This window comes from Sander vitreus, chromosome 23 (assembly GCF_031162955.1).
Source record: "Sander vitreus isolate 19-12246 chromosome 23, sanVit1, whole genome shotgun sequence".
Taxonomy (NCBI): domain Eukaryota; kingdom Metazoa; phylum Chordata; class Actinopteri; order Perciformes; family Percidae; genus Sander; species Sander vitreus.
The window spans coordinates 19,189,423-19,211,404 of NC_135877.1; the positions used below are offsets into that span (position 1 = coordinate 19,189,423).

At 41.6% G+C, this 21,982-nt stretch overlaps 2 protein-coding genes across 4 annotated transcripts in view; both read left to right on the plus strand.

Moving 5' to 3' along the window:
* The first annotated feature begins 1,989 nt into the window (after positions 1–1,989).
* On the plus strand, positions 1,990–8,610 carry LOC144512159 (uncharacterized). 2 transcript variants are annotated; one of them, XM_078242743.1, is made up of 7 exons: positions 1,990–2,100; positions 3,474–3,858; positions 4,469–4,576; positions 5,006–5,073; positions 5,492–5,653; positions 5,765–5,878; positions 7,708–8,610. In XM_078242743.1, the coding sequence occupies exons 2-7, from the start codon at positions 3,483–3,485 to the stop codon at positions 7,747–7,749; spliced, it is 870 nt and encodes a 289-aa protein (XP_078098869.1). In that variant the 5' UTR covers positions 1,990–2,100; positions 3,474–3,482; the 3' UTR covers positions 7,750–8,610. The 2 variants fall into 2 exon arrangements, with proteins under 2 accessions (XP_078098869.1, XP_078098870.1); XM_078242744.1 differs by having other exon boundaries at positions 5,009–5,073.
* Positions 8,611–9,257: 647 nt separating this feature from the next.
* The window catches only part of rassf3 (Ras association domain family member 3), a 78,685-nt gene continuing 65,960 nt past the window's right edge, over positions 9,258–21,982 (plus strand). Inside the window, exon 1 of one of the 2 annotated variants that reach the window (XM_078243179.1) lies at positions 9,258–9,891. In XM_078243179.1, the coding sequence (XP_078099305.1) occupies positions 9,348–9,891 (544 nt within the window). In that variant the 5' untranslated portion in view covers positions 9,258–9,347. Of the gene's footprint in view, positions 9,892–19,540; positions 19,677–21,982 lie in introns of those variants that run through there. The other variant, XM_078243180.1, reaches the window with a different exon arrangement.

Consider the following 21,982-nt stretch of genomic DNA (forward strand, 5'->3'; position numbering starts at 1 on the left):
AGAAACTAGGATGGCAAGGGACTTGGGAGTAGGGAATAGGATGGCGAGGGAGCTCAGGGGAGCGCGGGGAAACCGGGGCCGAAGAGCCGAGGAGGAGACATTGGAGTCGGGAAGCAGAGGAGCCGAGGAAGAGCTGGCTGGACGCGGAGACGGAGGCAGGATGAAGCAGAGTGCTGTGGGAGGAAGACTGAATGGTGAGGCCAGCTGACTGGCTCTGGAAGGCTTGGAGGTGAACACGGTAAAGCTGAGACAACGATTCAGCGAAGATGGTCTGTTGGCGGGAGTGCGCGGCGGGAAAGGTGATGGTTGATTGGCAGCAGGTGTGTATCGTCAGCTGGCAGGCAGTAGACAGGAGGGAAGGAGAGAAAGCAAAGGAGACACAGGGAGAGAGACAGGGCCAGCAAGAAAAAAAACTAACAGCTAGAGAAAATAAACAAAAACTCACAGCCAGCCGACCCCAACCATCACACAGGTGGCCCACTAGGGGCCTGTTTCACAAAAGCAGAATATATACATCCAGGATAACTGATAAAGCGAGGCTTGGCCTAGTCTAATCTGTGCATCCTGGCTTGGTGCGTTTCACGAAGGCCAAGCCAGGCTGAGGAGGAGCGACTAGGTGGGACATTCTAAAACGCTTAACCCCTAGGTGGGAAAGTCCCGACTAGGTTGACCCAGGCTGAAGTCATTCAGATAGATGCCCGTCCACGGCTTTCCTCAAAAGACCGCGAGGTCGAGCACAGATTTACTGATGCCAAAATGGAGACTAGGCTACGCATTGTACATAGGCTACTTTATACAGAATGAGCAGTAGCTTCTTGTGGAAGTATGATGACGTGAAACACATTATTTGTATAAAAAGAAATGAAACACGGCCGCTGTAATGAATCATCTGACCGACTGAATGCGTAAGCAGCCTAAATATAGGCTATACACTAACTGACCACTGCTCTGAATTGAAACCGTCATAATCATTCCATTCAAGGATTAGGCTACTAATCATTTGCACTAATTAACAGTTGTACTCTTTGCCTTAAAAGTAAAGCTAAAATATAAATTTCCTAAGTCATATTAACTTCCACTGCTCGCTTTTAATGCAAAGTGTACAACTGTTCGTTTTTGCAAGTGACAAGTGACTCATTGAATGGTTTCAGTTAAGAGCAGTAGTTCATATTTTTAGACTATCATTCAGTCTGTCCGCTATCTGCCACGCGTTTTCTCGCGTTTTTTATGTTTTATTTTTTTTATAGAGGACAAGTTTCCTTCTCTACATATTATATGCCTTGCTCCCTTGTGGACATAGAAAATAAAGACACTGAAGAAATTGGACTATAAAATCTAGAAACTATAAAGATAATTAAGTGATAAATTCCATGCACACTGTAACTTTTATTAAACCAACATGGTTTAATAATCATTACCTTACTTGGTTAAATGTCTTTGGTTGACTCTCTTTTCAAAACGTTAGTGCCAAAAGTATTTTGATGTTAAACAAGGTTATTATATCACTGACACGACACTCAAAACAAAAGATGTCGTTTTTTTGTGTTTTAACCAACACAAAAAGGTTCTGGAACTTTCTGTCACAGCAGAAAATTTCCCCCACCTTTTAACGTTGTGATGGACTGTTAAAATGTTTAAGGGAAGAAAGTAAAAACGTGTGTATATACATTTGAAAGGCATAATGACAAAGCATGCCAACTTGTACAGGTGTAACATTTGAATAACCTTATCATTTTAGAAACTTTAATAAACTTTTTATTTGCTGTGTCCGTTTCACTTTTAGTTTTAAATTATTGATTGTTTTTGGCTAAAGAGCAGTGGATAGTGAAACACATCTATTATATTTTAGGCATTGTTCACATTTGGAGTCAATATTTTTATTTATTTTCTGATTTTCAACACAAAAAACAACAACAAAACGAGCACAGCTTATTTGACACTAGCTTGTGTCATGTGATTACCTAAGACGTCTTATGTGATGACGCAGCACGTCGTCAACTTTAAAGTCAGCCGAGGTCTTCGTGTTAATTTACTCGTACACTAAATGTTGGTTGTAACACTTGGGTGGATATTTTAGTGCACTTTTTAATCGTTTGGACCGTGAGTACTCATGTTTTTATGTTTTGAAATTATGTACCCACATGAAGTAAATTCTCAAAAGTAGGGTAAAGTGTTTTTGGTACTTTTGGCAGTTTAGATTTGTAACCGAGGCGTATAACTTTTCTAACGTTAGCTACTGACAGGGAAGCTAACATGTAACTTAGCTAGCATTAAGGATGTTATTCCCTAACAGTTAGCTAACGCTAGCGCTGTTAAACAAACCAATTATGATACTTGAAAAGTGTACTTTCACGTACCTGTTTACAGTTTTAAGTCGTAATCTCAACTTTTGTAGCTTTGTAAGTTAGTGGCTTTAAACAACTTTAAAACTCTTATAAATCATGGCGTCATCAAAAACATGTCGTCTAACCGTTAAAGTTATTGTTAAATTACTGGCTATATTTGATCGTGTGTTCGCGGAAACAACCGGTTGTTACAAAGCTTAAAGTTCATGATAACATGCCTCTACATGATCCAAGTTACTTTAGTGTAATTCAGTTTAGCCACTACCAGAGGGCGACACAATGCTGTCAAACAGTGACCGACACAAGTGTACTTAAACTGACGATTAATACATAAATATTGATATATAAGATCAATTAAAAATGTGTAGACTATGTAAACTATATATATATACTTTCCCCAGTGTGGGATTAATAAAGTATCTTATCTTAAACGTGTGTATTCCACAATGATTGGGGTGTGTTGGCATTACAACATAAAAGCAATAAATGAATCAACAGAAAATTAATTGGCAACTATTCTGATAATTGATTTATCTGGCAACATTTCACTGGTTCCAGCTTCTCAAATGTGAGGATTTGCTGGTTTTCTATGTTTTATATTATTGTAAAAATGAATATTTCTGGGCTTTTGATTGTCTAATTGTTCATTATGATCAATCAGGCATTTTCACAATGTTCTTACATTTTATAGACCAACTAATCAATTGATTAATCAATAATGAAAATAAGCATCCGCTTCAGTGCTGAATATAACCCAAACATACTTAAAATACCACAAAAAAAACAACATTCAGTTAATAAAACTTAATTTGCAGGTTATTGATGTAGGGTTTAAACTATTAAATCTTTGGATTTGGTTTTTGACAAATCGGCTAATTGTTTATAATAATAATAATAATTCAAATAACATCCAAAAGTAATGGTTTATTCTGACTTTTCTTGCAGAATAATAAAATGTAAGTTAAAAAAAATGTAATATAGGAGCAGCAAAAAGATGGCGAGAACACATTTATGATTAAAACCTATTCAGCTGCAAATGAATGATTTTAAGTTTACTTTGACTAGTTTTCTCTTAATATTCTCAGTATGATGTTTTTATTTATTAGTATTATTTTTTTTAATCAACAGTAAACCAACATGGCAAATGGGCACGTGGAAATCCACGACCCCTTCTCCAACCCCAACAGCGGCCTGAAATCTACCTCAGACACAGACAGCATGGAGGACACGGTGGAGTTCAGGCTCCTTATGGCCTACGCAAAGAGGAGACGGCCGGAGAAGGAGTCAACTACACACGACATACCGACTTCACTAAGAGATGGCACCGATGCAAACGGATCCTCGCCTCAGACGCCGGCCATGACTAAAAAAGAGGAGAAAAAGAAGAAGAGGAAGAAGGGATGGAAAAGCATTTTTAGCTGTATCAAACCTCAGACAGAGGCAGAAGAACCGAGCCCAATGAATGCGAATCGGCCTGATGTTGACGACAGATGTGGTGATGTGTTTTTTATTCGTGAGTATTAAGACACAGCCTCAGATTACCCCTCCACATTTAGATCTCCTGTATGGTAAGGGGCTGAAACAAACGATTATTTTCATTATCAATTAATCGGAACCATTGTTTTGTCTACATAATGGTGTAAAATCTCCTTTTCATAATGACTCTGGAAGTCACTATAACGTTGTGAGCTCTGGAGGTTGGAGAGGACTAAGGACGATAGTTAATGTATGATGTTTGGGATATTTGTTGTAATCTAGTATAAGAAGGTTAAAAGTTTTACCAAAAAGCGTGATCCACATCAGTAATTAAGATTCAACTATTCTTTAATTTGGAGATTTGTTTGTGAATCTCTTGCTGGACACATTTTTCATCACCTCCGTTAGTCCTAAAACAGCTAAATCTTGTTTTTGTACTTTTGCCAATATGCAAATATTTCCAGAGGTTTAAATGTCGTCATAAACATGCAGTCACAAGGTTATTACTAGCAGGCTGTCAGTCAGGCCTCGTGGTTTTTCGCTGTGACTGAACAGATTGTTATTTGGGGGATTTTTTTCAGGATGATGTGCTCATACTCTTAACTTTCTCTCAACTATTTATTTGCATGTTTTCTTTTTTCTTTTAGCTCAAGTAGAAGAAGAGGATGAGCTGAAAGACTTAGCAGGCAAGCTAACAAATATCGCTGATGAAATCCCATTCATTCCTCCAGAAATAGAGACTGACTCGCCCACAGGTGAGTTTTGGTTTCCTTCCTACAGAATAAACAGCTAGCGAACATATATCAGGCCTTATGCAAGAACCTTTTTATTTTTTTTAATAAATATTCTTCTCCTGAACCTCTCTCGTTTCAACTGGATGAATGCCTCCAAATTACTATATACAGTTACCTGTTCTGCTCTTTGTGGGCATGTTTAATTGACAAAAATGTTACCCCGGTGTGAAGAGAATACAAGCTTTTACACTGCAAATTTAGCAATGTCAGTGGTGTAATAATACTTCAGCTGTCAAAGCTGTTTCACTACAGCGCAGTACTGAAACAGAAGTAAAGAAGGAATGGGTTTACATGAACTTAGGTTTAAAAGGCCACTCTGTACCATAAACCTGTTCATCCCTGTTTTCTTGTTGAATGTTGATTGATAATCACGTCTTCTGTTGTGTACAGTAGATGTGAATGTGGAGAAAACCATTGGCCTGCTGCTGAGGGAGAGTGGAGACAGACTAAACGAGAAGGTAAGAAACTAAAATAAATATCGAATTTCCTTCAGCCTTGTGGATCTTGTTGTAGGAAACTCTTTCATGGCAAAGGTTTGGAAGTTGTATATGTTTGTAATCGGTTTATATGGCGTCATATTGTTTCTGGCACTAATCTTCCACCATATATGGCAGGTCTAGAGTTCACAAATAGATGTCTTTTTACAGCTGATAAACCTTGGAGACACGCATTTATCAGCTACTGGATGTTGAGAAACTGCAGTAAAATAGAGCCACGTTTCTGCTCTCTTTTTTTTTTTTCCCGTGGCATTTTTACTATCAAGCACATTTAAACATATTTTATGCGTGTGAAATGGTGCAAGTTAATTCCTCAGTATTGATCAAATCTTATCAGTGAAAAAGCACTAAACAGAAACGGTCTCTTTTTCTCCACCAGGAGCTAAAAGATGCTGCTATAGCCACAGAGCTTTTTTGGGACTACAGTTTCTTTAAGCTGCTAATGACGACCCTTCTCACGAGGATGGGCCTCAGGACCCCCAACCCCGACTCTCCGGGGCCGAAAGCATCTCCCAAAAGTCAGATCGCTGTGACCTGTGAGGTGGGAACAACCTTCTGGTGTTTTTATCTTAAAAAAAAAATAAAAATAAAAACTCAAGTAAAGAGGTCGAGGAACTGACTAACGGTTGAACATGTTTCTTTTTCCCGGCAGGTCACCAGTCGTCTATCAGCGTTGAACACGCTGCCCAGCAACCAACTGCTTGACCACGGAGCCAGATATCTGCAGCATTATTATTCATCCTGGGTACAGCAGCAGGGCGGATATGTACGTAACACACACACACACTCTACAATATTTTCTTGGAACAATTAGTTTGACCTGTAAGCCTTTATAACTATGCAGGGCTCGACAGTAACGGTTGCCCTTGGCAGCCAGATTGAGTCAATTGGCAACCATTTCGTGGCCTCTGGTTGCCCCCTTTGACCTGTTCAATATTTGTGTTTAATATAACAACAAACAAAACTTACAAAACTGGAAAATCTTATTTCAAAAGATGTTAATATTTTATTTGGTTGTCTCCGTAAAGTTTAAACGCTACGTTTGTGCGTGACACAACATTTCAGCTGTTGTGCGACCGCTTTCAACACACGCAAGTTTGCCGTGAAAGGATACAGGCAACGCAATTTTCTGTTCACATTAGCAGCGCATGTTAAAATCCGGTGCTAATACGGCACCGGTGGCCGGTATCTACCGGACGGAATAGCAACGTGGATTTCGGGGGCCTCATTACGGTGCCACTCACTGTGCGTTCATGGACATTGGAAAAACATTTTTCCCAGTGAAAACTTCACCATTTACCTCACTTCCTGTGGGAAACTCGGGCTAGATTTTGCTAACTGAGTTTCCCAGTTGGTGACGTTTGATGTAGGCGACTTTGGTTCACTGAAAATATTTCAATGACAATAAACTGTTTATTGTGGACAAACGCCTCTGCCAAGAAACATACACAGCCATAACATGTTTCAAATTATTCATAAATAGGCCTATGTATAAAAAAACAACACCTTATCCGTGTCCTTTCTCGTTCGTTGTCCTGCAGATAACACAAACAAACACCTGTCCGTGTGCTGTTTCTATGCTCGTATAAGAAAATGGCAGCAAATCTTTTGTTATTGTGGCCTCCATGTTTACACGCACCTGATGCTCTAGGCTACGGCCAACCGTCGGTGGCAGTCATGCAACAAGTTGTTATGCCAAACGCCAATATAACAGAAGAAGAAGAACACGCATCCCGACCATGTGAACGCTGGCAGTCGGAAAAACAACGTATTCACGGGGGCGGTCCTTGATATTCCCAGGTGGCATGAACGCACCATTAAATACCTGCGCTGCTCTCTGATGATCCGAAACAGACGTTCGAGGCTACAGAAGCATCGCTGCATGTCACGCTAGTTAACACTAATAACACGTTACACCTGGCAGCAGGTAACGTTAGCCTACCGTTAGCTACAGTAGTACTGGATTCAACACGGTTAAAATGCTGACAGCTAAACGGTGTAAAGTGTGACTGTATTTCACTGTGGAGGATTCCAGCAGCGGGACGAACAGTCTGCCGCTAAAGCTATGAGCTAAGACACAAACTAGCACTATGGTCACTGCTGTTGTTGAGAAAAACAACACAAACGTGACAAAATGTTAGTTCACTTAAAACTGGTAAATCTCGTGGTGCGTTCAAAGTTGTTGTAAAATACCCTTTGTTTTTGTTTTTAACAGCAATTTACTGGTGAAAGAAGTAATTATTGTTATTACATTTTTAATAATCATTTAAATTCCGCCTTTTTTGTGCTGATCCGAAAATTGATCTGATCCGTGACTCAACACGTTGATCCGAACCGTGAGTTTTGTGATCCGTTGCACCCCTATTTGAGAGGGATGGGGAATTATATTGAAAGTTGTTATCTCATTGGTCCATTATTAAAAGGTGTGGTATAGTTACATAAGAAATGAATTGCTCCAAATATAGGCAGTTTAAAACATGGCAACCGTATTGTCAATTTCGGCAACTAAAAGCTGATGCCTGGTTGCCAAGCCGGTAACCACTTAAAAAAGTTAGCGTTGAGACATGAATATGAATATCTTCTTCTCTTTTATAGGAGGAAGCCTTTTACAGTGACGATGAGGACGACATCCAGTGAACAGAAAGCTCTCTTGAAGGCTTTAACTTTTGCACAAGGAACAAAATAAGACTCAGGTTTACATGCACATAAAACCCAGACCTGACATGCATTAACATTCCTGCAGCTGTGTGCATTATCGTGTTTATCTGGGTTTTCTTTTCATAAATAAGTACGTTGGTCTGGTCTTTCTTCTGTGCTAATTTTTTGGAAGTCTTAGAAGGAACCGAAGATTAAACCATTTTCATGCCATTGATAACTACTGTTGGATGTAATATATGTGTAAAGAAAATAGTTCTGTTTCCTCAGGGAGGTGTAGGGTACATGTAGCTGTTTTTAAATCTGCACTATTTGTGCTGGAGTTTGGTGGACAAAAAATATTTTTCTTAAGACTAATTAGATATTTTTCAGCACTTGCACTTTTTAAAAAAATTAATTTTTATTTTTTGAGTTTCTGAACGGTGCGCTAAGTGGCTCATCTGTAATTGTTGCTGGTGTTTCCTGCATTTCAGGTTTTTAAAATTGTTAAAAGGTGCCAAAGAAATCTTGTGTGTGCTGTCTGGATTTGTTAATGTTGCTGCACATAAATGATTACATGACTAAAAAATGAAGTGGTCCTTACTGATACTGGTCCTTTTACTTTTTAAAAATATTTACTGTGTATCATATGTGTCATTTTATATCACAATATATTAATGCCTTATGTCACAAGAAATGTTATGTTGTAAATATTATGACACATTTAAGTACTGGCTGCAAGGTTAAATCGTGGCTATGTAATGGGGGGGGGGGTAATATAAGTAACTGAATTGTTAAAATGTCTTCCTATGTAAGCTGGATGTATTAAATGACCTAAAGGTTGTTACTTTATTATTATGTGCACATCCCTTTTCCAGAGTCTTGATTTTGCCGAATTAAAAATTTTTTAAGTAAAAACGGCACCGCCTTGTGGTCAATTCAGGAACTGTACATTGTACAGACAGCAGTAGTGAACCCTATTCAAACGTTTGATAATGTATTTAATAGCCTAGTTCCATTTTGAAATACTTCCCCAAGCGACACGCGTTCTAATATTAACTCGGCATATTAATAGAAGCCGTAACAGCACTTTGCTTCTATGAAATACCTAAGGTTTACTGTTCAAGGGAAGTTATTTATTGGGTAATTTTGTATAGGAAGCAGCATGCCACACCAAAATAAGTTTAAATCATAATTATATGTGGCAGGGCTTAGACTAATAAATGCAATTCATGCCGAATTAAGGAAATTCCCATAAATTTAGTGAGTTAATTAAATCGAGTTGCAAAGTGATTGATTCCTGAAAACAAATAGCCCTGTCTTTAAATTGGCATTTTTTAAGTGGGAGTCTGGCGTGTACTTTTTTCTACAACGTGCTGCGCAGCGGGCTGTGCTGTTTGATGTTTCAGTGAAATGAGATGTTATCCAACCCGTTCCTCTGCACACCTTGGCCTGCCACAACCGGCTCACCGACAAAAAACGTGAGCGCCAGGAGGACACGGCTCATCGGTCGGTGTCAACAATGACGTCTCACCTGTAGCTCAGTGGTTTAATACACCTCCACCGACTTGTAACGCAGCGAAGTATGAGGAGTATGCGTAATGTTTAACGTCGTTCACCAGGGTAGGAAATACGTGTCCACGCGCTCTTCGGTCACGGATGACTCTCCATTAACCGTACGAACTGTTCATATCAATCAATATCCCGATACACAGAGCGAGGCACCGAAGGCTACTTGGCCGCCGCCGGGCGCTAAGATGCGGATTTCTAAGGCCAACAAGGGCGCGGTGGTTGTGAGAGCTGTCCGGCGGCACTTGTCGCCTCAACCGGCCAGTCTGGAGGCGGCTTGGAGTGAGAGAGGCCACTCAGGGGTGAAGCCTTCGGAGATTTCCCCCAGCCCTGAGGGGAGAAACGGCGAGCCAGGAGCCGGCAGAAACGGGATGGAGGGTCACGGTGGAGGACCAGCTCGCAGCAGGAAAAAGGGGTTCAGAGCCCCCGATGTGAGGACCATCTTCTCCCCCGGAGAGAGGGACCCCAGGGTGAAAGAGGAGTCCGGGGAGGGACACACCTTCGAGCCCGGTGGCGAGGACACCTGGTGTGATGTTTGTTGCAACTACATCTTCCAGCATGGTCTCACCTGTACAGGTGAGTCTGGAGGTGGTGGGTTGGGGTGGAGGGAGGACTCTCAAGATGAGGAGCCCCTTCAGAGGAAGACTCATACCTTGTTATTCATGATCATAAACGAATTAGGTTGTGTAGGTTCAATTTAAATGGAAATGTTATATTTAATGGCTGTAAATGCAATATCAATAGTGTTTTTTTTAAATGAATCCTTAATAAGTGTCCAAACCATTAAATCAGAAGTAGGTGGCACTATTTTTCAGCTAAAAACTACTATTGACCCCATATTCGTAAACAATGTTAGAGCATAACCTGAACAGAGGGAAATTATAGCTAGCACAAAGGACGTAGAGGTTATGTTTATGTGATGAGACACACATGTTGGGTTTTTAAGAATTATTCTAATATTTCTTTAGATGACATTTGACTGTTTATGAGGAAAAACTAAATAAATGACTTCAATATGAAAATAAGTCAGTATTCTCCAACAAAATGAAATACCAGGCACCAGGCCATAATGAAGGGAATACAAGAAATATTAAAATTACAAAAGTAAAATGACAAATAGTGGATTTTAGTGATTTCTTAAAATACTTTAAAAATTGCACTGAGTTTGGTTGGTGACCTCAAGGCATACCTGGCAGTAAGTAAACCCAATTGATCCTTGGCTGCTTTTTTATTTATTAACTCACCTTATTAGCATTATAGGCCTTTATTTGACAGGACAGTTTAGGCATGAAAGGGGAGAGGGAGGGGGAATGACATGCAGCAGGTTGTAATTAAACCCGCTGCGGCGAGGACTGAGCCTCTGTATATGGGGCGCACACTCTACCCGGTGAGCTACCCAGGCACCCCATAGCTCACCTTTTTAGTTTAGAAGTATGTTATTCAGAGCTGAAACAATATCATTATACACTATTAAAACATTTCACTTTGGTCCTCTGACTAAATAGATTGTATAAACAATAAATGGCAGCTATATTACTGTTTATGTCAGGATATCAGGACAAAAAACCCCAACCATAATGGTTTCAGCTTCCTAAATGTTAGGATGTGCTGCTTTTTCAGCCCTAATCTTATGTCCATCAAACGAGCTATCATTAGATAGTTTTCTTAAAAGGTTTTCTGTAAAGCAGGACCAAATATGATACCTTTTATGAAAGTATATTTGGAGGTATTTGGGTTGATAGAGTCAAGAAAGATCCAGAAAAAGTCACCTTGCTTTGCTGCACACTCTTGTTTTGTGTTGTTTTTGTATCGACTGACCTCAAAGACTTTTAAGAAAACATAAATCATTTAAATAAGTTATTTTCAAAGTAGCATAGACATTTTTTGGTAAAAAAAATAGCACCCTCTGCTATGCAGTAAGACCACATGTTTGAATGCTGTGGATGACATGTAGCCTACTGTAGGCAGGGCAGGTAATTCAGACGGACCGGTTCAGGTCTAAAAGGAAACAAACGTAAACGTCTCTTCGAATACAAATTGGTCCTCCCTCTGTGTACACTTCTGTTTGCCAAACAATACAAAGAAAAAAGGCTCTCCTTCTTAATGTGTTGAGGCTGCCATGGTGCGTTTGTTTTGTTTGTGTTGTAATGGAAATAAGACTCCGAAGATTTTCAGTAATACTTCACTATCAAGATTCTTTCATCTTTTTCTCTTACTTCCTTCTTTTCTTTACCTGACCTGACCTGACCTGACCTGACCTGTAGCTTTAAACGTTATTTAAATGTGTAAACAACAGCAAAGAAGAATCTCTGTCATACCTGATGATGTCTGCCAAGAACAGCTTTGAGTGAAAGTATTATTTTACCTTTTTATCCCCCATGATATTTAATTTACAACTGAGGACAAAGAGGATATATCTTCTATAATCTTTTTTGTGGGTGGGTTTATATTGACATGAAGAGGAGGTTTTTTTTGTATATTAATGAGTTTTTAATTTTTTTTTGGGGGGGGGGGCATTTCTGCCTTTATTGGATAGGAAAGCTGAGATATGAAAGTGGAGAGAGAGGGGGGAAGACATATAGGAAAACCGTCACAGGCTGGACTCGAACCCTGGACCTTCTGCGTCGAGGATTAAAAACGCTGGGTTTTAAGAATGATTCTAGATAGTCTTTTTTTGTAAACATTGTTTTTGGCTTTTTGGCCTTTTATTGATAGGACAAATAGGACACTGTGGTAAGGACTGAGCCCTAGGACATGATGGGGAGCACGCTCAACCAGGTGAGCTACCAGGGCACCCCTTTCTTACAGTTTTTATGGGGGGAAAGTACATTTTGTCTAAAATACTCAGAAAATGTCATTAAGTTTGGCAGGGAGTAATAGTGCGTTCCATTTACCTCGGTACTCGGAAGCCAAAACTGAGAATGACGTCACACCCGAGTTGAACGCGTTCCATTTACATTTAAAATGTTACAATAGCCAGGTTAGCCATTGTTAGCAATGCCAGTTTATAACAACGCATTACGCTGTTTTTTGTGTATACATGCGTAACAACTTCATCCACAGATAGAAGATGGACAGTGCTGCGTGTACTGATTTAGTGAGACACAAATAACACATGTTACTACAGCTACAGCTTTCACAACTGTTAATGCACGTGGCAGCCATGTTGGATTGTTAGCTCATGGTACTCGGTGGTTGCCCGAGTTCCGAGCTCGGAAATCCGAGGTCAGGGGGCATGCTTCCGATTTTGACCTTGGAAAATCTGAGTTCCGAGTACAAATGGAACACACTATGAACCTACTTAATTTATCTACTGTATTATTTTTGGGCAAAACACACAAAAACATACAGCAACAAGTCATATAGAAAATATAAAACACTAAAACAAGGCTGACACAGCCTTCATGCTGTTAGCCTTCTAGCCTTCTAGGAGTGAAGCATGTCGTCGCTACTGTCCTGTAGCTCTCTGCAGAGGACAGCGGGTCACTAGTTCACTTATTAACGCACATAAAACAGTCACTTATAAGTCAGTTGAGCAACAGCAGCTCAGTTATTGCTTTTAAAAATTAATTTCTCATGCTACAAACAGGTTCCCCAGAGCCAGCCTCTGCTGCCCGGGTCTGGTCCGTCGAGGCCCCTGACCTTCACTGGAATGTGACCTCTCTGTGGGGGAAGGAGCCGGAACTTGTGCGGGAGGTGGAGCGCTACCGGTTAGATCTGGTGGGGCTTACCTCTACGCACAGTCTTGGTTCTGGAACCATACTCCTGGATAGGGGTTGGACTCTTTTCTTCTCCGGAGTTGCCCAGGGTGTGAGGCGCCGGGCGGGTGTGGGGATATTCACAAGCCCCCGGCTGAGCGCCGCTACGTTGGAGTTTAACCCGGTGGACGAGAGGGTCGCCTCCCTACGCCTACGGGTTGTGGGGGGGAAAACTCTGACTGTTGTTTGTGCATATGCACCAAACAAGAGTTCAGAGTATTCGGCCTTCTTGGAGACCTTGAGTGGAGTCCTGCATGGGGCTCCAGTCGGGGACTCCATAGTTCTGCTGGGGGACTTCAACGCGCACGTGGGTAATGATGGAGACACATGGAGAGGCGTGATTGGGAGGAACGGCCTCCCTGATCTAAACCAGAGTGGTTGTTTGTTGTTGGACTTCTGTGCTAGTCATGGATTGTCTATAACGAACACCATGTTCGAACATAGGGATGCTCATAAGTGTACTTGGTACCAGAGCACCCTAGACCAAAGGTCAATGATCGATTTTATAATCGTTTCATCTGATCTGAGGCCATATGTTTTGGACACTGGGTGAAGAGAGGGGCGGAGCTGTCAACCGATCACCATCTGGTGGTGAGTTGGGTCAGGGGTGGGGGGAAGACTCTGGACAGACCTGGTAAGCCCAAACGGGTAGTGCGGGTAAATTGGGAACGTCTGGAGGAGGCCCCTGTCCGACAGACTTTCAACTCACACCTCCGGCGGAGCTTTTCGTGCATCCCTGTGGAGGCTGGGGGCATTGAACCCGAGTGGACAATGTTCAAAGTTTCCATTGCTGAAGCTGCGGTGAGGAGCTGTGGTCTTAGGGTCTTAGGTGCCTCAAGGGGCGGTAACCCACGAACACCGTGGTGGACACCGGTGGTCAGGGAAGCCGTCCGACTGAAGAAGGAGTCTTTCCGGGATATGTTATCCCAGACGACTCCGGAGGCAGTTGCAAGGTACCGAAGGGCTCGAAGGGCTGCAGCCTCTGCCGTGAAAGAGGCAAAGCAGCGTGTGTGGGAGAAGTTCGGAGAAGACATGGAGAAGGACTTTCGGTCGGCACCAAGGTACTTCTGAAAACCGTTCGCCACCTCAGGAGGGGGAAGGGGAACCATCCAAGCTGTGTACAGTAAGGATGGGACGCTGTTGACCTCAACTGAGGAGGTAATAGGGCGGTGGAAGGAGCACTTTGAGGAACTCCTAACCGACTAATACGCCCTCTATGGTAGAGGCAGAGCTGGAGGATGAGGGGGGGATTGGCATCAATTTCCCTGGTGGAGGTTGCTGAGGTAGTTAAACAACTCCACAGTGGCAAAGCCCCAGGAATTGATGAGATCCGTCCCAGAAATGCTTAAAGCTCTGGGTGTGGAGGGGTTGTCTTGCTGACACGCCTCTTCAACATTGCGTGGAAGTCTGGGACGGTGCCTAAGGAGTGGCAGACCGGGGTGGTGGTTCCCCTTTTAAAAAAGGGGGGACCAGAGGGTGTGTGCCAATTACAGGGGTATCACACTTCTCAGCCTCCCGGTAAAGTCTACCCAAGGTGCTGGAAAGGAGGGTTCGGTCGATAGTCGAATCTCAGGTTGAAGAGGAACAATGCGGATTCCGTCCCTGGTCGTGGAACAACGGACCAGATCTTTACTCTCGCAAGGATCCTGGAGGGAGCCTGGGAGTATGCCCAACCAGTCTACATGTGTTTTGTGGATCTGGAGAAGGCGTATGACCGGGTGCCCCGGGAGATACTGTGGGAGGTGCTGCGGGAGTACAGGGTGAGGGGGTCCCTTCTCAGGGCCATCCAATCCCTGTACGACCAAAGCGAGAGCTGTGTCCGGGTTCTCGGCAGTAAGTCGGACTCAGCTTTCAGGTGAGAGTTGGCCTCCGCCAGGGCTGCGCTTGTCACCAATCCTATTTGTAGTATTTATGGACAGGATATCGAGGCGTAGTCGGGGTGGAGAGGGGTTGCAGTTCGGTGGGCTGGGGATCTCATCGCTGCTTTTTGCAGATGATGTGGTCCTGATGGCATCATCGGCCTGTGACCTTCAGCACTCACTGGATCGGTTCGCAGCCGAGTGTGAAGCGGCTGGGATGAGGATCAGCACCTCTAAATCGGAGACCATGGTTCTCAGCAGGAAACCGATGGAGTGCCTTCTCCAGGTAGGGAATGAGTCCTTACCCCAAGTGAAGGAGTTCAAGTACCTTGGGGTCTTGTTCGCGAGTGAGGGGACAATGGAGCGGGAGATTGGTCGGAGAATCGGCACAGCAGGTGCGGTATTACATTCAATTTATCGCACCGTTAGACGAAAAGAGAGCTGAGCCAGAAGGCAAAGCTCTCAATCTACCGGTCAGTTTTTTGTTCCTACCCTCACCTATGGTCATGAAGGCTGGGTCATGACCGAAAGAACAAGATCCAGGGTACAAGCGGCCGAAATGGTTTTCCTCAGGAGGGTAGCTGGCGTCTCCCATAGAGATAGGGTGAGAAGCTCAGTTATCCGTGAGGAGCTCGGAGTAGAGCCGCTGCTCCTTTGCGTCGAAAGGAGCCAGTTGAGGTGGTTCGGGCATCTGGTAACGATGCCCCCTGGGCGCCTCCCTAGGGAGGTGTTCCAGGCACGTCCAGCTGGGAGGAGGCCTCGGGGGAGACCCAGGACTAGGTGGAGGGATTATATCTCTAACCTGGCCTGGGAACGCCTCGGGATCCCCCAGTCGGAGCTGGTTAATGTGGCCCGGGAAAGGGAAGTTTGGGGTCCCCTGCTGGAGCTGCTACCCCCGCGACCCGACCCCGGATAAGCGGATGAAGATGGATGGATGGATGGATGGACAAACAGGTTGAGCTGACCCAGGTTACGTCATGAAGATTTAATATTTTTGGTTGATTTAAAGATATACATCCGATTCTGGCTTCCACTAGGGGTGTAAATCACAAGTTTTATATCATGTCTTTGGACAACGATATGAAATTTGATGATATCACGAAGTTTGCCATATTATGACTTTGATTTGATTAAATTCAGGGGCCTGCGATCAATATGAGACAATATCATATGCCCATTTAACATAAACACATGTTCCATTTATATAAACAAATATGATTTGACAGTTTTATTACTGAGCTCTTCCAGATATTTGAATGAAAAACAAACACATTGTTTTTAATAAAAAGAATAAATATAATACGGGAATTTCAATATAAAGGCACATCTTAAAGATGATATCTATGTATCGATATTTTTTAAAAACTTTGCATCGATGATATTGGATCGTTGAGCATTGAATCGATATATCGATCCAGATCAATGTATTGATACACCACTAGCTTCCACTGGACTTCACCATTTTGTCGGTGAAATTCTCTAATTTGAGTGCGTTGATCAACAAAAACCCACAATGAACAGCCAGACCGATGTGGGGTCTTGAACGATATCGATTTTTGAGAGTTTAAAAAAATCTGATAACAACATTGTAGTTGATTAGTTTTTTAACAAGCACATATCTTAAACAAACAATTACAAAAGATGACTTAAAGCAACACCAAAGATTCTTTTGTACCTTAAAATAATGTTTCCAAAATCGTTTCAGTGGTTCATCAACTCGTAACAGGGTGATAGCGGATCTGTAGTTCGAATGAGACATAATGGAGAAGTCCGCTTCCCACCTGTAGGGGGACCGAAGAGGAAAAGTGCTTTGGTGTTGCTTTAAATGTAGCACAATCACTATAAGAATCTCTATGTTGTGTTATGAATTGGAAGAAACATTTTCTGTTTTACCTATAAATTAGTACCCAATTACTTATTTTTTCCAGGAAAAACCTGTAAAATAAAGCATTGCCAGGTTCTTTTTGTCATTTGTTTTATTTTTCGAGGAAGAGGTCCTTTGCAGCTTTTCTCTTTGGAAGAATGTGTCCAAACTACACAGATTAGACATCAGATTTACACCCAATAGATTTCTGGTATGCAATGTGCTCCGGTTGTATTAAAATCTTACTTAAATGTAGTGTTTGAAGAACCAAGATGAGAAGATATGCACATTTTACAGTTGTTGTTGTTGTTGTTGTTGTTGTTGTCAGTGGTCTCTGGTGGACAAACTACGTAATGGAGAATCGGTTTGATGATGAACACATACATATTTCTTTATACTTACCTGCCGACTTATACGTCAATACAGACACATCTTTGACAAGCTAAAGTCAGCCAATAATATCCGCCATGCTGACGTATTGATCGTATCTAATGAGTGCCCATTTTATTTTAGCTTGTTCAGTAAGTTTCTAAGTTTAATCATCACGTCACATATTTACTTGAATTTGAATAGCAATGGCCCCTCAGGATGACAACACAATGAAATATATTCCAGTGGTGGAGGAAGTATTCAGACCCTTTACTAAAGTATAAGTACTAAAAACACACTGTAAACATACTCAGTTACAACTAAAAGTCCTGCACTGAAGTATGTAAGTATAATCAAGAAAATTTACTTCAAATGAATTACAAGTATAAAAAATGTCCCCTGTGACTGTTACACTATTATATATTATATCATTAGATTATTATTTCTTATGCATTAATGTAAAATTAGGATTTTACTGTTGTAGTTGTTTAAGGTTGTAGTGGAGTACACAAAAGTACAATACTACTAGTACTTAAGCACAGTACTTGAGGAAATGATGTGGACACTGATACTGAAGAAAACCAAATTGTTCACTTTACATCAATGTGTGTCTCAAAGTGGGTCAGATGAGACTGGATAAGAAAACTCCCTGGACACTCTCTCTCTCTCTCTCTCTCTCTCTCTCTCTCTCTCTCTCTCTCTCTCTCTCTCTCTCTCTCTCGTCTCTTTGTGTCTCTCATCATGATGAAGTAACAGAAACCTGCCACAGAGACTTCTTTGTCTGACGGGTTTAGTGTTGCAACAGATACACAGTGTGTGTGTGTGTGTGTGTGTGTGTGTGTGTGTGTGTGTGTGTGTGTGTTAGAAAGCGTTTAAGGATCTCTAATTGCTCCCTGGTTCTGTTGAATTCCATCTGAGTTTTGTCATTTTAAACAACAGAAAATCCATCTCTAATGGGTCTTTTATTTCATTTAAATGACCTTTCGTGCAAAATGGTCAGTTTGTTTTATCCAACATGTTTGTGTTGTGGGCAATAATGTTCATCACAAAAAGGACTGCTATGAATATACAGTATATACAAATACATATTGAGTGTTTCCTCTAGGACTGCAGTGGTGGAATGTAACTCAAATACTGTGCTTAACTCCGATCGCCAGTTACATTACTTGATTATTTCCATTTCCTGCTACTTTAGACTTCTACTGCACTACATTTTGGAGGCAAATATTGTACTTTGACTACATTTATTCGATAACCTTAGTTACTTTGCAGATTCAGATTATTAATACAAAATATAAAGTATCTAAATTATGTTTTATTAATATATACTGTATATAAATAAAATGGGTCATTATGCATAATGAGTACTTCTACTTTTAGCACATTTAAGTATATTTGGATGTAAATACTTTTGTACTTTAACTTCAATGAGATTTTAAATGCAGTACTTTTACTTGTAAGTATTTCTACACTGTGGTATTGATACCTTTACTTAAGTACAAGATCATACTCGTTTTACCATACCACGTCTGCCTGTCACGGTAGGAAGAGCAAAACAAATGCTTGTATGTTTGATTCAAAAGGATTGTAAAACAAACAAACTTGTTTAAAGTAGTGTTTAACATAATAATATATTAATGAGAGCAGGTCATATTATTTGTGTGTGTGTGTGTGTGTGTGTGTGTGTGTGTGTGTGTGTGTGTGTGTGTGTGTGTGTGGAGCCAAGTGTGGAGTGACAGTGAAGGATGATTTTGGATATGCATTGAGTTATCCCTGGATTTAAATCGTCATCTGGATTCTGTATCAGTGTGTGTATTTGTGTGCAGAAATTGTTTAAAGTAGTGTTTAACATAATAATATATTAATGAGAGCAGGTCATATTCTTTTTTAAATAAGAGGCCAAAACCAGCCAACCATCATAAAGCCGAGAAAAAGAGAGTTTCACGTTGTAGCGTAGCTTATCACAGAGGACGGAGGCTCATTTTGAACCATTGTGCAAAATACTAAAGCTGCCTACAGTGTGTGTGTGTGTGTGTGTGTGTGTGTGTGTGTGTGTGTGTGTGTGTGTGTGTGTGTGTGTCAGTCATCAGCTGCCACAGATGAGTGTATCTTGTCTTCTGTGGAGCCAAACTGTCACAGCGACTGAACAAACAAGGGACAGCAGGCAAATGGAGGTCAGTGTGTGTGAGGGGAGGGACCAGTTTAGACCTGCAGCAGAGCCAGAGAGAGAGAGAGAGAGAGAGAGAGAGACATCATGGGTGACAGTGAAGGATGATTTTGGATATGCATTGAGTTATCCCTTGATTTAAATCGTCGTCTGGATTCTGTATCAGTGTGTGTATTTGTGTGTGTGTGGTTGATAGAGGGAGAGAGAGTGTGTGTACTGAGCAATGGGCCTTGCCAAAAACTTTGGCAAAACGTTGAGGAGAGTGTCGAGATTTTTCTATCGCTTTCCGAAAGTGATGCGACGCTCCGGACGAGTGGAAGTCAGTCTGCTGTGGAGGAACTCCGGTGAGTCCTGAGTGTGTGATGCCGACTGGGCTTTGACTCCAGGAGGGAAGATTTTGTCTGTCCTTCCCTATAATTAGCAGCTTATTTGCAATTGTTCCCCTATTTTTCTTTTCTCTTCGCGTATGTGAAAACCAAGAGCGACAGTGTTTACTGTAAAGTGAGCTGAACAAGGGTTCTGTGGCAGCTTGAAACAAAAAAATATTACATGTAGGAGCAAAATATTAAAATGTCTGGCTAAAAAACAAGTTTAATTGTCGCATACATTGTGTCTGCAGCTTTTTAGTAAGTGACCGTGTAGACTGAAGTGTGTGTGTGTGTGTGTGTGTGTGTGTGTGTGTGTGTGCGCGCGCGCGTACGCATGTGTGTGTGCGTGTGTGCGCACGCCCGTGTGTGTGTGCGTGTGTTGTGGTAATATGATAATTGTATTTATTTTTATTTATACTTATTACATGACAAAACACCAGGAAGAAAAGGAGGAAAGAAAGACACATTATTAAGAAACAGAAAAGAACAGATGGCTGCTGTATTCAGCAAACACCTGTCCACACACACACACACACACACACACACACACACACACACACACACACACACACACACACACACACACACACAGTCATAGTCACTAAAGTAAATATTGGACCCATTCTTCACAAGCCACATATCTCCAGAACATTCTGACACTAAAATGGCATTTTTCAGACAGACACATCAGGAGAAAATAAACTTAGTTTGAGACCTGTGTCTGTATCAGGACCAAACTCTCGCAAGATCTGCCAACACAGTCACCCCCCGACGTCAACTAACGTTTGGGAACGTCTTAACAAACTAATCTCTGTAATGCTAAATATGTCTTTCAGCTCTGTAAATATCTAACGTTTGCAAAAGAAAATATTAACAAAGTATACAAATAAAACCTTTCATCCATCCACACGACGTTCACTGCACTTTCAAACAATGCCACAGCCATTTAGGAAACAGGAAGTGTGTACCGTTTCATAGCATTGGCGCTGCTTGAAATGCGCTTAATTTGGTATTGAGCAGAGGTGCCCAAATTATTTCATTTGAGGGGCCAAAATGTATCTGGATGGAAGGCCACAGGCCAAAAAATAAATATTGATGTTGAAGAATACCGTAATTCATGTAATTTATTGTAGATTAAACAAACTTTAATTTAATAGAGCAGTTTACCGGCATTGTACTTTACTTTACTTGCCGTAAAACTCAGATTATGTACTTTTTAGCTGCACGAAATGTACATTTCAGAGTCATTACTTTAAGGATTTTACGGCACTTTCAAAATAATAGGAGAATAAGCATGAGCATGTCAAATGCCATGGTGGTCCAAAACAAAGGTAGCAGGGGCCAAACTTGGCAGCGCTCTAGCCGACTATGACCTTTGACCTGTGGCCTTGTGGTGGAATGGAGTATGTTTCAGCAGGCGAGTGTTTAAAGGAGATGAAGCTCCATTGTGCTTCTCTCTGCACACACCGACCTGATTAGAGAGCCTAATGTATGTAATGTAAACCCGTTTCACACACAGGAGAAAAAACTGTTGAGTCTGTCCAGTGTGTGGTTTAATAAGAGCCCTCTGTGTGGTGATTTACAGGCTGCTGGTGCAGAGCAAGGTTATAATCTTTAACGCAAACGAACGAAATAACGAAAACTAGGTGGGAAAAAACATTGTCGTTAACTGAAATAAAAATAAAAACGAGGCATTACAAAAAAACGATAACTAAACTAAAACTGTAATGTCTGTTTGCAAAACTAAAATAAAATAAAATGATCGAGTAAATGTCCTTTGTCGATCTTTCAGAGCAAATAACGTTATATCTCTCCGACCATGACATTTCCCGTAGACATGTATAGTTTCCGATTGGGAATCCAGAAATCCCGACATTCCACATCAAATTGAGCACAACATGTCCGTGGCTCCGTCCCTCTCGCCTGGCATCATAGCGGTACCGAAAGTCGGAAGAAAGCGGCAGTCCTATTTGATTATGACTGTGTCAGATAAAAGCGCCTTGCAGTGGAAGGTGGTAAAATATGTGGTCAATTTATTACAGGGAAAAAATCCCACGAATTTGAAAGTACATTTGAGAAGCACACACAAGCTAGGAGGCTAACCTAGCTTACCTTAACAAGGTAAAGGAGAACACAAAGCCCCCTTTCCCCGAAACAGAAGCTAACCCCGGTAACGTTACGGGCATGGATGTATGGATACAGGGCCAGGCAGCATGACAGAGACAACAGCAGGACAGAGAACACTACAGGAGGGCTTTCACCGGCGACCTGACAGCTGCTGG

Coding starts and splice junctions, on each gene's coding strand:
- LOC144512159 (XM_078242743.1), top strand. CDS start 3,483: ATGGCAAATGGGCACGTGGAAATCCACGACCCCTTCTCCAACCCCAAC. Junction 4,577..5,005: donor AGAGACTGACTCGCCCACAG/GTGAGTTTTGGT, acceptor TGTTGTGTACAG/TAGATGTGAATGTGGAGAAA. Junction 5,074..5,491: donor GAGACAGACTAAACGAGAAG/GTAAGAAACTAA, acceptor TTTCTCCACCAG/GAGCTAAAAGATGCTGCTAT.